The sequence below is a fragment of the Salvelinus namaycush genome, chromosome 14, assembly GCF_016432855.1.
Source record: "Salvelinus namaycush isolate Seneca chromosome 14, SaNama_1.0, whole genome shotgun sequence".
Lineage (NCBI taxonomy): Eukaryota > Metazoa > Chordata > Actinopteri > Salmoniformes > Salmonidae > Salvelinus > Salvelinus namaycush.
This window is the reverse complement of record NC_052320.1, coordinates 27,175,368-27,192,389: the sequence shown is the minus strand read 5'-3', so window position 1 is coordinate 27,192,389 and position 17,022 is coordinate 27,175,368. Positions and strand designations below refer to the sequence as shown.

The 17,022-nt window shown below is 43.1% G+C and overlaps 1 protein-coding gene across 3 annotated transcripts; it reads left to right on the top strand.

Moving 5' to 3' along the window:
* Nucleotides 1-2,072: 2,072 nt before the first annotated feature.
* Nucleotides 2,073-13,142, top strand: LOC120059340 (minor histocompatibility antigen H13-like). Of its 3 annotated transcripts, XM_039008327.1 has the most exons (13): nt 2,073-2,432; nt 3,402-3,437; nt 4,244-4,342; nt 4,650-4,732; nt 4,842-4,930; nt 5,045-5,130; nt 5,642-5,767; nt 6,064-6,121; nt 6,409-6,492; nt 7,151-7,187; nt 7,286-7,388; nt 7,508-7,593; nt 11,740-13,142. In XM_039008327.1, exons 1-13 carry the CDS (start codon nt 2,205-2,207, stop codon nt 11,810-11,812), a joined length of 1,188 nt encoding a protein of 395 aa, XP_038864255.1. In that variant the 5' UTR covers nt 2,073-2,204; the 3' UTR covers nt 11,813-13,142. The 3 variants fall into 3 exon arrangements, with proteins under 3 accessions (XP_038864255.1, XP_038864257.1, XP_038864256.1); XM_039008329.1 differs by lacking the exons at nt 3,402-3,437; nt 11,740-13,142 and adding an exon at nt 10,957-11,113; XM_039008328.1 differs by lacking the exon at nt 3,402-3,437 and having other exon boundaries at nt 2,074-2,432.
* The last annotated feature ends 3,880 nt before the right edge of the window (nt 13,143-17,022 follow it).

The window sequence follows — 17,022 nt, the reverse complement described above, 5'->3', positions numbered from 1 at the left end:
AATTTTGGCCCATTCCTCCTGACAGAGCTGGTGTAACTGAGTCAGGTTTGTAGGCCTCCTTGCTCACACATGCTTTTTCAGTTCTGCCCACAAATGTTCTATAGGGTTGAGGTCAGGGCCTTGTGATGGCCACTCCAATACCTTGACTGTATTGTCCTTAAGCCATTTTGCCACAACTTTGAAAGTATGCTTGGGGTCATTGCCTATTTGGAAGACCCATTTGCAACAAGCTTTAACTTCCTGACTGATGTCTTGATGTTGCTTCAATATATCCACATAATTGTCCTTCTTCATAATGCCATCTATTTTGTGAAGTGCACCAGTCCTTCCTGTAGCAAAGCACCCCCACAACATGATGCTGCCACCCTCGTGCTTCACGGTTGGGATGGTGTTCTTCAGCTTGCAAGCTTCCCCCTTTTTCCTCCAAACATAATGATGGTCATTATGGCCAAACAGTTATATTTTTGTTTCATCAGACCAGAGGACATTTCTCCAAAAAGTATGATCTTTGTCCCCATGTGCAGTTGCAAACCGTAGTCTGGCTTTTTATGGCGGTTTTGGAGCAGTGGCTTCTTCCTTGCTGAGCGGCCTTTCAGGTTATGTCGATTTAGGACTCGTTTTACTGTGGATATAGATACTTTTGTACCTGTTTCCTCCAGCATCTTCACAGGGTCCTTTGCTGTTGTTCTGGGATTGATTTGCACTTTTCGCACCAAAATTCGTTCATCTCTAGGAGACAGAACGCATCTCCTTCCTGAGCGGTATGACGGCTGCGTGGTCCCATGGTGTTTATACTTGCGTACTATTGTTTGTACAGATGAACGTGGTACCTTCAGGCATTTGGAAATTTCTCCCAAGGATGAAGCAGACTTGTGGATGTCTAAAAAATAAAAATAAATAAAAATTCTGAGGTCTTGGCTGATTTCTTTGGATTTTCCCATGATGTCAAGCAAAGAGGCACTGAGTTTGAATGTAGGCCTTGAAATACATCCACAGCTACACCTCCAATTAACTCAAATGATGTCAATTAGCCTATCAGAAGCTTCTAAAGCCATGACATCATTTCTGGAGCTTTCCAAGCTGTTTAAAGGCACAGTCAACTTAGTGTATGTTAACTTCTTACCCACTGGAATTGTGATACAGTGAATTATAAGTGAAATAATCTGTCCGCAAACAATTGTTGGAAAAATTACTTGTGTCGTGCACAAAGTAGATGTCCTAACCGACTTGCCAAAACTATAGTTTGTTAACAAGACATTTGTGGAGTGGTTGAAAAATGAGTTTTAATGCTCCAACCTAAGTGTATGTAAACTTCCGACTTCAACTGTATATAAAAAAAGAAAGGTATTTGCTCCAAAACAACCACCCATACCACTAAGGTGGTGTTAAGTACTGGTTTGAAACAATATATTGACAGCAAGTGAACCAACAAGGAAGAGAATGGTACACCACAGTGGGAGCATGATTAGTCCTCTGTTGTTCTCAATCATGATCAATGATGTTTACTCTCAGGTACAGTATTACAGATCAACTGGCTGTATATACAGCGGAGCTGATGGCCATACTGTTGGGCCTTGCAGTGGGTGGAGGAAGTCAAGCCAGACAGAGTAGTTAATTGCTCGGATTCATGTGCAGTGTTGATGAGTCTCCAGTCCTTTAGGTCAAGTAGCAGACAAGATCTGCTTGATGAGGTGCTACAAACCCATGGCAGGATTAGACAGATGGGTATACCGATAAGATTTACTTGGGTCCCAGCCCATGTGGGGGTGGAGGGGAAGGAGGCAATTGATGTACTGGCTAAACAAGCGCAGTATCAGAGGGAAAGAGAGAGGCTGAGATTTAGTATGAGGGAGAAGGGGATACAGGAAATTAGTTTAAAGAGTATATTGAGTAGAACGTCATTAGATATAGTCTCAAAAATATATATATTTTTTAAGAGCAACGGTGCTGGCCGGTAGGATTTTGTTTCTCCCTGTCTCTGGCCCACACTCCACTACAGTAAGCGGCGGTAATGCACCATAACGTTGGATGCCAACCGCCGGTAAACCCCACCGAAGAACAAGAACAAGGAAGAGGTGTTTCAATTGGCAAAGAGATAGGGAACGTGGCCTTAGCAAAAGAGAACAACCTTAAATGAGAAACGACCAGTATTCATAGATCGAAAACAGTTTACACGTCTCCTTTGGGTTGGACAACTTGCAAACATGGCGGATGTTGATCAAGGATCGGTCTTACCCAGCGAAACTTCACCTCTCATTCTGGATGGTCTGAATTCTACCGACTCAAATGGTACCGACGCTGTCAACGCGACTGTGGCCAAGTTTGTGGCGACACCGGAGGGAACGGCACTGGCATATGGCAGCCTTGTTTTTATGGCTCTGTTGCCCATTTTCTTCGGTGCACTGCGGTCAGTCAACTGTGGCAAAAGCAAGGTAACGTTAACATTATTGCAATGTACAAGTAGCTAGCTAACTAACAGTAACTAGGTAGTTTACGCAGCTAACAGTGGGAAGCGCTAAACTGTTGGATCCTGTTGTTGGGCCATAAACAAAGGATGCAACGACCCTCATTCAGTGTCAAGTGTCTCGCACACTAGTCTCATGTAGCACTAGCCAGATGTCACTCACATTACACAGTCAGTGTTTCTGTTCCATATCCAGACAAGTCTGATGTAGCTAGCCAGTTAGCTAGGCATGGCTAACAACAGTAATGAATGACTGGCGGGCTTTGACTGGGGCTGTCATGAACCATATGTTACCCCATTTGCCTGATCATTTGCTTGCTTAATTTACTAGTTAGATTCTTTTGTTTTTGTTGAGTGGTCAATGTTGTTTTTAATCATGACGTCTAGCTAGCTGGCATGATGTTGTTCATTCATTTCAGCCAGGTTGTCACTGCCAAGTCTTTAGCAGGTGATGGAGAGACGTGTGCAAGGGTTTAGGCGACTTTTATTTGTTTTGACATGAGTGGAGACGTTTAGGTAAACCCATTTCCATTGCTTCTCAGTTAATTTATAGCCACGCCCTAGCCTATTATTTTATCTGAAGCCCTTCTGACACTTGCTTAATGTATAGTAGGAATATGCAAATCAGTTTCATTTTCACAACTACACGTGTGATACAGCCATCACTATTGGTATTTTAGTCAGTAGGTGGAGGGAAAGGGATGATGATGCATGACTTGGTTGTCTGTTGACATGACTGATAACAGGCTTTTTGAGTGGCGTGAAATGAATTAACTTTTCTGGTGGTTGTGAACTAACTGGTACCCTGCTGCAGTCCTTCCTGTGTGGTTGGTTGCTGCCTCAGCTAGAATCTTCCCTGGTGCTTAATATAGATTACCTACTATATTTTTACTGCATACCCAGCTTATGACTTTCTGAACACTTATTTCATCCTTAGGTTGCTGGAGAAAATGGTTGCGATTATGAGTACAGAGTGAGTATTAGAACTGATACTCAGAACACGCACTGTCAGTCGACAGTATTTTTTATTTAAACATATTTTTCCTCATACTGACACCTCATTGTTCGTGGCAATCTTGAAGATGCTTCATGACAGTGTGTCGCTATGTGTGTATGTCTCCCATTTGTGTGTAAAATCATTTTGGTTATTAGGCACCAAGTGTCAAGGTTTGGGCCTCGGCATAGTCCTGCTTTGCGCCCAATCAATGAGGATGTGGGTCCTGTCGTGTACAGGCCAAGTCCCCTTGACCAGAATCACACTGAACAGGTTGTGTGAACTTTGAAAGGGTTCAAGGACGGTGCTATAGAAGAAACTGACACTGAAGGTGATATGTTAAAGGCCTCTATCTAGTATCAACTGGAGATGTGGTCTTTAGAATGAATCGCTTGTTCGTTGCAGTCCTGTCTTGTTACTTGCTACTCATCGCACCACAATGACCCATTTTAATTATATTCCCTGTGCAGATTAGCTAATTTCATTCAGATAGGTTTATGTCTAGTGGGACACGAACATGTGACCTAACTACTTATTTTGTGAAGAACTAGAAATAGTCTGCGATGAGATGAGGCACTAAAAGTTGTGACTGTGATTTAGTAAGAGACAGGTTGATATTGATATGGTCTAGTGCTTGTACTTCTAGTGCTTTCTCTCTGAAGAGGTACTTTGGCAATGTGCTTTGAGAATGTTCATGCTTTTGTGTGTTTTTGAAGGTACTTAGGAAGTGTGTGTGTTTTGTATGCTTTCTTGTCCACTCAACCCTTGTTTCTGTATCTTCCCAGAACTCCTCAGACATGCCAGAGACCATCACAGGCAGGGACGCTGCACGGTTCCCCATAATCGCCAGCTGCACCCTCTTCGGCCTCTACCTCTTCTTCAAAGTGAGCATCATCACTCGCAACACTTCCTATGCTTTGTCCTGAATCGTTTTCTGCATTATTACATTTGAATAAGCTACTGCTTTCCCCTCCAATCTCCCACATATCTCTGTACCTCTGCTTTACCGTACTGTATCTGTGTTACTCATTGCTTGCACCCCATGCTCACATCATGCATGCTGTCCTTATTGATTCACTTTTTTCAGCTCCCTGATCAAGAGCGAGAGAGACTAGTGGTGTTATACTGTGTTAAAGGTGGAGAAGGGTGGAATTCGTAATACTAAATGATTTTGCCTCGTTTCAATCATAGATTTTCTCACAAGAGTACATCAACTTGCTGCTGTCAATGTATTTCTTTGTCCTGGGGATTTTGGCACTGTCTCATACAATGAGGTGAGAGGCTTGATTTGTTTCATATCACTTTATTAATTAAGATCTCCTTTCACGTTAGATGACTTGGATTATATAGCCTGTCTCAACATAATTTCTGCCTCTTGATTAGTCCCTTCATGAACAGGATCTTCCCTGCTAACATTCCCATCAAGCAGTACCAGTTGCTCTTCACTCAGGGCTCAGGAGAGACCAAAGAAGGTAAGGATGAAATGGAATGAAAGCTAGAAACAGTAATATGGTAAATAGCCTGTAAAAGCATGTATGTTTTATGAATAGCTGGATGTTTGTCACTGATGACCCTCCCTCCCACAGAAATAGTCAACTATGAGTTTGACACCAAGGACATGATCTGCCTGGTCATCAGCACTGTGGTTGGGGTCTGGTACATCCTCAAGAAGGTCAGTTGAAGTTACACTACAGCGTGTTAAAATAGTGTCATTTTTAGTTTTTTTATGGCATGGCGATTTAGCTTGGGGTGTAGAGGATGACGATGTTACACTGGGTTTTCGCCAACAATGAATTAGTCGGGAGAAGTTCCGGCCCCATTCGTTTTCAACGAGGGCACGCAGAGAAATGTGCGGGGGATTGTGGGAAGATGAGCAGCGAGAACTCTGCAACAGGTGCGCTAGAAAAAGTTGAGCTATACTTTATGCAAATTTGAAGTTTTTGGAGCGACGCGTTGTCAAGAGGCGTCGCCTCTGGTCAAAACCCAATGTTACAGTTCGTCCGAGATGATAAAACGTTGAAGACACCAAATGGTCAGGCGTACTAACAGAGCTGTAATTGGCTGCAGAAAATTTCCTCAGTGTTTCTTTCAATGCTGTCTATGGTTGGGTTAATCTGCGTTTGTCTTCTGTTTGGGTGTTGTGGATGTTTTTGTTTGATAATGTGTTCGTTGGTTCTTCTCAGCACTGGATTGCCAACAACCTCTTTGGCCTGGCGTTCGCCCTGAATGGGGTGGAACTTCTGCACCTAAACAATGTCAGTACTGGCTGCATCCTGCTGGGGGGGCTGTTTGTGTATGACGTCTTCTGGGTAAGTCTGCCAAATAACCCCAACCACTGCACTACTAGGCTACACACCAGAGGGGTATATTACATAGGAGGATCAATGAGCCAGCTAACTTTGATAAGAAAGCTAAATGTAGATTGTTTTTGGTTGAGAGTCAATTAGACCATGCACATTTCAAGCTTATTTTGAAATATATATATATTTAGGCAAGTTAGCTGCCTAACTTATTGATCCTGCTGTGTAGTATACCCCTTAGGCCCTGCCAAAATGTTAAGCTTGGAGAATTGACTCACTTGAATAAACAACCGTTATCCCTGTAGGTGTTTGGCACCAATGTCATGGTTACCGTGGCCAAGTCGTTCGAGGCACCCATTAAGTGTGAGTAAAGGAACCTTTTTATTGTAAAATATCAATGCAATCAATATTTATAGACAGTATTTAATGTGTAACCTTACTTTAATGGGTGCTATGTAAATGTATTTTGTTAGTCTCAGAGATAGTTAAGTATATGGCTGTCTGAAAAGCAGCATCTATCACCCCAGTCACTGTGGAGCAACTACTGTCATTGTGTGTGTGCTCTGCTTTTGGTCTCTGTAATTAGATCACATCTGACACATGGTGACATAGTTATTTCTTCCTCTTTCTCCCTCTTCTCTCGATCTCAGTGGTGTTTCCCCAGGACCTGTTCCAGAAGGGTCTAGGTGCCAATCAATTTGCCATGCTGGGTCTTGGAGATATTGTCATTCCAGGCAAGTCAACATTCCCCTCACTCAGCAGTAGCTTCTAATTTTATGTACATTTTGGCTTGTGACATCCACTTGAGGGCAATACTCCGGCATGACATCCACCTCCACTCTAACACCTCGCGCTGAAGCTTATTTTTCTTCTGAAGGCGTCCGCATGCTTCCCATCCGAAACAGTTGTGCATATATTATGACATTTTGTGACGTCATCGTCTTCGGTAAGGTTTTTTTTCGGTTGTTGCACCGAAATGTCTAAATTAATGACAACTCAAATCTATCTTAGATTAGACAAACTACCTCGACTAACCTGTACTCCTGCATTTTGACTTGTACTGGTACCCCCCCTGTATATATTTTCTTAAGTCTTTTTCTTGAACTGCATTGTTGGTTAAGGGCTTGTAAGTAAGCATTTCACGGTAAGGTCTACACATTTGAATAACATTTGATTTGAATTCAGACTATTTTGAGGAAGTGCGTACTGGACTGGCTATAACATTTCAAAATGGACAAACAGTACTATTGCTGCTTTTTTTCGTTTTTCAAGTTAAGGTCTTTTAAGGGAGTATGCGAGCACACTCCATTTCACCTAGCCGAACTGAAGCATGCTGACACCTTAAGAGCACTGGCCCATCTGTTAATGTGAATATTGCATTTATTTTTCCAGGGATCTTCATTGCTTTACTCCTCCGCTTTGATGTCAGGTGAGCACTAACTCTTCTCCTTCCAGATCCTTGCTCTCCCTGCCCAGTCTAGTTGTTTCCAGCTGTTTAATGTTCTCTCTGTACCCTGCCCCCTCCAGTCTGAAGAAGAACACCAGGACCTACTTCTACACCAGCTTCCTGGCCTACATCTTTGGCCTGGGTATGACCATCTGGGTCATGCACACCTTCAAACATGCCCAGGTGAGTGAGGCACAGACTCCCAGTTCACACTCGTGACATGCAGTTGAAAGCGTTGCCTTTATGTCGAGACTTGGCTGCTACTGACCGGTTGACTTGTCTCACTCTCTCTTCCTTCCCAGCCTGCCTTGCTGTACCTGGTCCCAGCCTGTATTGGATTTCCGGTGGTTGTAGCGCTGTTGAAAGGAGAACTGACAGAGATGTTCAGGTAATAATATAATACCTTCCCTGTTTCCAGCATGGCATTTCTTAATCAGTTCTGAGCTCATCACCAGTGGTATTGAACATTTATCCTGTTCCACCATGCAGCACCAGATAGTAGGCTTGGGTGGTATACCATATACCTACAGTGCATTCGGAAAGTCAGACCACTTAACTTTTTCAAAATTTTGTTACGTTACAGCCTTATTCTAAAATTGATTTCTTTCCTCATTAAATCTACACACAATACCCCATAATGACAAAGCAAAAAATGTTTTCACATTTATAAAAAAAAAAAAATGGAAATATGACATTTACATAAGTATCCAGACCCTTTTACTCAGTACTTTGTTGAAGCACCTTTGGCAGTGATTACAGACTCAAGTCTTCTTGGGTATGATGCTACAAGCTTGGCACACTTGTATTTGGGGAGTTTCTTGTATTATTCTCTGTAGATCCTCTCAAGCTCTGTCAGGTTGGATGGGGAGCGTTGCTGCACAGATATTTTCTGGTCTCTCCAGTTGTTCGATCAGGTTCAAATCCGGGCTCTGGCTGGGCCACTCAAGGACATTCAGAGACTTGTCCCAAAGCTACTCCTGTGTTGTCTTGGCTGTGTGCTTAGGGTCATTGTCCTGTTGGAAGGTGAACCTTTGCCCCAGTCTGAGAGTTCTGGAGCAGGTTTCAAGGATGGTGTGCTGCAGAGATGGTTGGCCTTCTGGAAGGTCCTCCCATCTCCACAGAGGAACTCTGGAGCTTTGTCAAAGTGACCATCGGGTTCTTGGTCACCTCCCTGAGGCCATTCTCCCCGTATTGCTCAGTTTGGCCGGGCGGCCAGCTCTAGGAAGAGTTTAAAAAAAGATGGCCACTGTGTTCTTCAGGACCTCCAGTGCTGCAGAAATGTTTTGGTACACTTCCCCAGATCTGTGCTTCAACACAATCCAGTCTCCGAGCTCTACGGACAATTCCTTCGATCTCATGGCTTGGTTTTTGCTCTGACATGCACTGTCAACTGTGGCACCTTATATAAACAGGTGTGTGCCTTTCCAAATCATGTCCAATCAATTGAATTTACCACAGGTGGACACCAATCCAGTTGTAGTAACATCTCAAGGATGATCAATGGAAACAGGATGCGCCGGAGCTCAATTTCGAGTCTCATAGCAAACGGTCTAAATACTTATGTAAATAAGGTATTTCTGTTTTTTTTATGATACATTTGCAACATTCTAAACACCTTTTTTTTTCTCCGCTTTGTCATTGTGGGTTATTGTGTGTCGATTGATGAAGGGGGAAAACATTTATTTTAGTCTATTTTAGAATAAGGCTGTAACGTAACAAAATGTGGAAAAAGAGAAGGGATCTTAATACTTTCCAAATGCGCTGTCTACCAGGGAACGTGATGCTTTTCCTATACCGCTATACCGTTGAAACTATTTATTTGAATTTGTTCAATACGTTGTAATATTTGTAGCTATTTTTAAAGTAAATACCTGCAGTCAACTTGTGCTGTTTGGCTGGCAGCCACACAAGTAAAGGAGTTTACAATGAAAAAGAAACGATGCCTGGCCATCATATTTCTGTTTAGGCCGATCATAAAGAATGTAGCCCGCTACATTTCCTAATATTTTGCGGGATGTAAAAAATTGGCTGGTTACATTGCGAAAAAGTACTGGAGATAAGTTGCTACACATCAGTCCGAGCACTGTCTGCTGATAGAACGCCCGTTTGTGAATTCTCATCCGAGTTCAGAAGTGCAACTGAAGCACAAAATGAGTCTGATGCCGAGCAGAAATTACAATACGAAGCATTTTACAACTGCGTTTTTCCAAACGCAGCAAGATATTTCTTATGCATTTGTATCTTTTTTTTTCTGCATGGAAAAACGCAGAAATCTGCATTAATACGACACCTAGTTTCACCTGCTATCTAAGTATGTGGCTGAATTAATAAGGTGATGGGGTATTATATTGTGTTAGCTTTCTGCCGTGTTTGAGAAGTCAAAACCTTTTGGATGAGTTATTTATACATCTGCCATCTTGATTTCCTTGCGTTTTTTTCCTTCTCTCTGTTCTGGGCCCATCTGCTCCTCCCCCTCTTCGCTGAGCAGGCAAGCCCTTTGCCCTAACAACTCCAGACTCCACACAGACAGTGTGTAGACATGTGGATAGAGAGCCAGTACTGTTCTTCCTTGAGACAAACATTTGTCAAAACGCTTGTAAATGTCCTAAATCACCAAATATTACATTCTGTAGCTCCTACCTGTATATGTATAACTTTATGATCAGGATTCACTGTCTTTGCATTTAATTTTGGTTTGGGATCGTTTGCACATTTACCTAGCAACCTCCATGGAAATTCGATATTACGTGTTCTAATTTTGTTAGCGTTCTGGTAATGGACGCCCAAATTATTTGTCATTTTTTTGGGTGCCCCCTTGTTTACTATACCGGTAATACCGTAAATCCCAGGGTGAGAGGACGGTATGACAATCTGGATACCGCTCAACCCTACCAAATAGTGCTATTGGTGTCTTTAGTAGTTGGTTGCCTGTCTCTTAATCTTGACATTTGTGCCTCCAAGATTATTCAGCATGGAAACCTCATCTTACTTTTATTTATTTTTAAGTAGATCTTCACTCATCATATAAACCTTTTCCACCTATTGCTCTCCCCTCCTCCAGACTCAATGTTTATTGACATGATTACAATGATTTAGATATCATTCTCCCACCTAGTGCTGCTTGGAGTATTACGTGTGAATGGCTCTGTCATGCACCTACTCATCCATGCATACACTACTGGGTCAGGGTCAGGCCTTGGTCCCCCTAGACTGTAATCTCAGCACTGTGACTTGGGCTGTGGAGGCTCTGACTGCTACCAGCCATAATAACAGCAGAGGTTAGACACCCAGCTGGGGCAAGCACCTGCACAGCGGCTGGCCTGGGCAGGGGAGGGAGAGGAAACATTCCCCAAACCTCTCCTGCCAGAAATGCCGCCTCGCTTGTTATTCGCCATGGTAAAAACAAAGCCATGACCTTGGGGTGGCACGAAGCATGTGGAGAGAGGGTAAGAGACCTGGGTGTCAGCTGGCTGTGCCAAGGCTTGGTGCCAACTGCTAACCTTCCTGGTCATCGTACTTTGACTGGTTCACATCTGTCACACTGTTGGCGTTTCTGACAGACACACTTTATATTCACTCATTCTTTGTTCACTACTGTGTTCAGTCTTGCAAAGCACTTCATCTCTTCATTTTCAGCACCTTTGTAGAGCTATGAATTCACTTTGGCATACTAGTCTTTTCTCTCTACTGTGTTTCTCTGCTGTAACAACTCACTGGCCATCCTGCTCCTCTTTCTCTTCTTCCTGCTCAGCTATGAGTCCTCAGAGGAGGTGTTGCCACACACACCCCGGCTCACACACTACCCCACCGTGTCAGGCTCTCCCGCCAGCCTGGCTAACTCAATGCAGAGCTCCTCCTCGCCACGCCGGCGACGCAACAACCCACCTATGTAGTGACCAGATCACCTCTCACCCGGGCAGGTATGCCCCATGTCTCCCCCACCCTGCCCTGACATCACCCTGCCCTGACATGACTCTGTCATCAACCCTGGCTTGCCTGGCGTTCAGTATCCTTCCCTCTGTTTCTCTCTCCTGCTCTGACCCTCAACACCAGAGCTCTGTGGACGGACCTCTGGCACTGGCAGATGCAATCTCTCTCCTTTGACGAAATGTCAATATCAGGCTTTTCCTGAGAAGTGACCTACATCCAGGGAATGGTTCAACTCATTTTAGTGAACCTGGGCCTATCTGGCCCAAACCCAACCTTTTTTGTTGTTGTTGTTCTGAAGCATTGCTCATAAGTTACTTTGGCTGAGTATGATTCAGATGCCCCACTAGTCATGTCCAGTCATTCTCCAGGGCTGCAGCTCACCCACATCTTTTTGTTGTGTTTGTTGGAGTCCCGGGCCAGCATTGGATTCATCACTCCCATTGGTGTATTTATTTGGTATCAACATAAAACACTTTCATGTTTGTTTTCAGTAATCATACAGTTGTGTGCAGTGAATTGTGAAATCCCCAAGTTGCTATTAGTCATCATTTGTCTCCTTTAATTGAAAACATTTTCTTTCTATTCTTTTCTCCCACTCTGACAGGTACGAGGAAGTTTCTCCGGAAGATGCTGCAGCGAAAGAAGAGGCCACAGAGGCTGAGAAAAAAGATAAATGACGACAACGTTTCCACGAGCTCGTCCATCACTGGCTGCCACCACATTTCACATCAGCCCACCTCTCTACACATCCTGGGAGGGTGTTCATGTTTCCCATGTGCCGTGCCGTACATGGAAATGGCTGATTTATTAAATAACTGTTTTGACATTGGGATATTTTGTAGTTTAAAAGTGGTTTGTTACACAAATTGTACAACAGCTTATCCGGTGTCTGTTTCTTCTATATTTTTTAGTTATTTTATTTCATTTGAAAGGCCAGAATTTTAAAATGGAATAAGTGTTGTTGTTTTGGGGGGGTTCTGACATATCACAGGAAGCTGATTTTTTATTTTTTTATTGTCAGAAACATTTTACTCTCCCAGCCTGATTTATTTGTAATGATTGTCTAGTTTGATCTCTGTACCAAGTCCATTCTTGGTTTTGATATACAAATGCCTTTGTCATAGAGAATGTGAAATATAATAGGATGGTGTTAGATGAGCGGGAGATGAGTTTACGATTGTCATACACGCTTTACATGGAAGTTAACCTTTGACATGGAACTCGACCGTTGGTATCTATATGAATGGCACCTGGCTTCTCTGGTCTGGAAGTCTTTGGCTTCAACAAAGACATCTAACTATGTACTACTGTACTAGTCTCAATGTATAATTGTGCCAATTTAGTAATGTGTGTAATTACATGGTACCTGACATGTTGGTCAGTATAGTGGTAATAATAGCTCAGAGTTCAGATCATAGCATTAAGAAGTAACTGAACTTGGGCAATCGATCACATTTTGATATTTTTATGCACATTTGCTATGACACTACTATTTACGTGAGTCATACTCTGTCATATCAAATCAGAGAAGTCTGTTATATGGAAACTATATATTTAGTATTGTAGTTAGAGGTCTCATGCAGTGACTGAAATGTACCTGCAGGTGGAGACAGTGTCAAATGAACCATGTCTCAGAGAGGAGACCAAAGGAACAAATAATTCCTCTTCTTGCTTTAGGTTGTAACTGCTTTGCTTTAATAATGTATTTTCTTTCTGGCCTTTTGCAGTTTGGAGCAGTGCGTTTCAGGTTCAGAAAGACAGGGGAGAAGCTTTTTCATTTTAGGGCTTTAAGATTGAGCAGTTTTGTAGAAATGTGTTTTGGTAAAGATCATGTCCACACTCTGCCTGGTGAAGTTCAGTAACCCTATCATTTTAAAGAAATTTACGTTTTCTCTTTTTTTCTCCTATTGTACTTGTGCAAGTCAAAGTTTATGAGCCTGTGTTCAGGAGCCGATATCTATTTTGTTTGCAATAAATGTGGGCGTATATCACCGTAGAGAACCATAACCAATGTGTTGGTCTTTTTCTTTAACCTAGTTGTACTGATGTTGACACACCCACACCTGGCTTATTGTGGTTAATTAACTGGTGATTATAAATACTATTTATAATCAATACTATAATCAGGACCTAATACCTAAGCTGTCAGTGAAACAAACCAGTTTACTGCATTCTCATCTGCAGGAGAGGCAGAGTGTAGTACACATCTGATGGAAAAAGTAAGAGGAAGGAGACTAGGATGATGAGTCATACAGGTTCCGGTGTTGCTCAAGGAACTCCAGAACCTGAAGCTGCCTGTGTCTTTGAGTCTCTGTTCCGTCCACAGTACACAGCTGCTGAGTGACCGGTGAAGGATGACTAGAGGACTGGCTGATTAGCTGGGGAACAAGCCTCTCAACTGTCATTCTGAGCTGAGAGGAACTACCTGCAGTCTGTCTGCCAAACCTGTTAGTCTGAGAAGGACTGGAACAGACCATCAACATAAGAATGATCAGACGTTAAACAAACCACACTTGGTCAAGGTGACAGTCTAGATTTCAGACATTGTGCTCCACTGAACTTGAACGTGACCTATACATAGATTTGTTTTTTTGTTAGCACAGGACAGTGCTGTTTGGGTGGTAAAACTGCTGCAGCACCTGTTCAAACTCCTCTCATGGCCATCCATAGTTCAGGTGAAAGCAGACAGACTGGCAGACTGATCAAGAGATATGCAGATAGACAAACAAGCTGACAGGTATCTGGTGACTTGGATAGTGAGGAGGTGTAAAGGAATTACCAGGACGTCCCTCCTAGAGCAGTGTTAGAGGATAAGTGGTCTCAAGGGATCGTGTGATTGATTGTAGATTGCAAAGATGCCACAAGGGGGTGTAGTAGTTCACTTCAACTAAACAGTGATCTCAACGAGCATTGTTGGGGAACACTGAGGAGAGAGGTTTGGGGAACACTGAGGAGAGAGGTTTGGGAGAGATAGAAAACAGAGGAGGAAATGTCTCAGCAAGACCCCGGATTCATCCCTCTGCTTCAATGTGTTACACCCCTATCCTGGAGACCCTTTGCAGTCTGTACTGTTAACATTGGACAGCGACATTAGGAACGTTGCCCAGGGCTCCTTGTGGTTAAGATGCGCAGGAAACAAATATGAAGTTGTTGTGTATGTGTCTTTGTGACTCATCTAAAAACAGGTGACACTGCTGCTAGTTCTGCCTATGCTAAGGGTGATGATGTCATTGATTGGGGAGGGTGCTCTGCTGAAAGTGTTTTTCTTCGCTCATACAGGAGTAATAAAGGCCTAGTGTACTAATTTGGTGATAACATTTTTTTTTTTAGATAAATATTTTTTTTATTGTGATTTATCAGGGGGTGCTGCACCACCCTCAGCACCCCCCACTTCCATGGCTATGCATACGACTAATACTACTTTAAACTTGGTGACAGACTGGCTACTTGAGTGGAGACAGTCTGGCAGCCAGGTGATACTGACAGAGAGAGAGATGAAGAGTCTGAGGAAAATACCTATTGTCTCCTCTCTCACACGTCCAGCCGTTTGCTACTAAAACATGACAACTATATCTGACATTCATCACCTTGGTGTCTGTGAGGGGGAAGTTCTTTAGGAATCACAATGACCTCTGTGGACAGACAAGACAACTGGAATTAGCATATTACCTGTAGATAGGAAATGTGGATGTGTTATCATCGTTGAGCACACAATAAACACTTTATAACACAGCCTCTTTCTCCCACCTCAGGAAGATTACTGGATCCTGAAGACATACAGTAGACTCTCATTGATAGAAGATGAGTTCAAATGTCTTATCACACTTGCCCATGAAAAGATAATGGTTTTGACCCTTCGGCCAGGTTGACTTCTTTTAGACCATGTTATATAGCCAGTTAGATTAGCCTTCCTTCAGTTAATATCTGACTGGTCTGGGGGGGGACTTCCTCTGGTGTTCATGGGTCTCTGCCCTGCTGTGTTTGCTTAGTCCCGGGATGCAACGCAGTTCCCAGCATTCACTCTGCACCAGTTCACAGTGTCATGACAACAGGCAAACCATGCCCCTTGGGCCGGTGGCGCTACGGTGAGACTGAAACCACTACAGAGAGGTAAAGAAGAGCCAACAGGCCTGAACGTTGTGGCCAGGGGACATGATCTAAGAACAAAAACTTACAAATACACATACACACTTAGCTAGAGAGACATGTAACACTAGCTAGCTGTGGTCTTGTGGTAGGCCCTTAGCAACAATCAGTGGTGGAAAAAGTACCCAAGTGTGATACTTGAGTCAAATTAAAGATACCTTAATAGTAAATTACTCAAGTAAAAGTGAAAGTCATCTAGTAAAATACTACTTGAGCAAAAGTCTAAAAGTATTTTCTTTTAAATTAACTTAAGTATCAAAAGTAAAAGTAAAAGTATAAATCGTTTCAAATTCCTTATATTAAGCAATCCAGACGGCACCATTTTCGGATAGCCAGGGGCACACTCCAACACTCAGACATCATTTACAAATGAAGCATGTGTGTTTAGTGAGTCCACCAGATCAGAGGCAGTAGGGATGACCAGGGATGTTCTCTTGATAAGTGTGTGAGTTGGACCATTTTCCTGTCCTGCTAAGCATTCAAAATGTAACAAATACTTTTGGGTATCAGGGGAATTTATTTTCATCAGGAATGTAGTGAAGTAAAAGTAGTCAAAAATATAAATAGTAAAGTACAGATACCCCAAAAAACTACTTAAGTAGTACTTTAAAGTATTTTTTCTTAAGTACTTTAGACCACTGGCAACAATGCACTATACCTGTGTGTGTGTGTGTGTGTGTGTGTGTGTGTGTGTGTGTGTGTGTGTGTGTGTGTGTGTGTGTGTGTGTGTGTGTGTGTGGGGGGGGGGGGGGGGGGGGGGGGGTAGTTGAATGGTAGAATAATGCAGGCAGGATAGAGGGATGTTAATGGAGGGGGGTTGGGTTTCAAAGCTGGAACATCTGCAGATCTCTTTCTCTTTCTTCCTTTTTTCTTTCTTCTTGTCTTGCTGTATCTTCTCCTCTTAGGGGCTCTGTAGTGGAGCTGTTTCCAGGCAGTCTTTGCTGCCCCGTCCCCCACAGTCCCCCATGCAGGTGTGCTTCTGGGGGGGCCCACTGGGAGGGAGAGGGACCATACCCTCTGGCCGTGTCATGCCCCCTGAAACAAGCCCATGTATTAGCCCCAGCCCGTCGTCAGGGTGTTGCCTAGTGACTTGGTCTCTCCCTCTCTTGACAACCTCAATTTTATCTGTTCTGATCCCGCCCCCCACCGGCACCGCCCCACCCTCTACCCCTCTGCTGCTAGCTGACCACTGAGACTGGTGGAGTCACATAGGGGAGGTCTATCGCCCCCTCAAGTGTTAACGCTATAGTCAATATGTATGCAGCGCTGTGTTGCTCTTTTTTCTCAACATTTTACTTTACAGTTACTGGCTATGTTCAACATTCATCCTTTGCAGTTGTCCCGAAAAATAATCATTTGTGTTTTTAATCTCTAATTTATAGTCCCACATCTGGTGCGTTCAGTAAGAAAAAATAACAAACTCATACAATGCTTTTGAACAGTCTGTGCTCAGTTTTTACAGCTGTGGACTGGAGTGAGCCTGGTATGATAGAGGAGAAAAACAGAATGTCAAATCCACCTCACTGTGATGACTTATGTATCAGAGCAGCCTGGCAATACATAACCACATCATCTTTAAGACCCCTGTCTCCAAAACCACTGTATTAACTTGATCAAAACCAGCTGCTACTGAAACGTGTGTGTGGCAGACTGAAGCCTTGTTTATACCTGGTGCAAACATGCGTCATTTGTCCTGATTTTATCTGCGTTCTGATTGTACTCGGTAGCCTAGTGGTTAGAG

Coding starts and splice junctions, on each gene's coding strand:
- LOC120059340 (XM_039008329.1), top strand. CDS start 2,205: ATGGCGGATGTTGATCAAGGATCGGTCTTACCCAGCGAAACTTCACCT. Junction 4,931..5,044: donor CTCAGGAGAGACCAAAGAAG/GTAAGGATGAAA, acceptor TCCCTCCCACAG/AAATAGTCAACTATGAGTTT. Junction 7,188..7,285: donor CTCCTCCGCTTTGATGTCAG/GTGAGCACTAAC, acceptor TGCCCCCTCCAG/TCTGAAGAAGAACACCAGGA.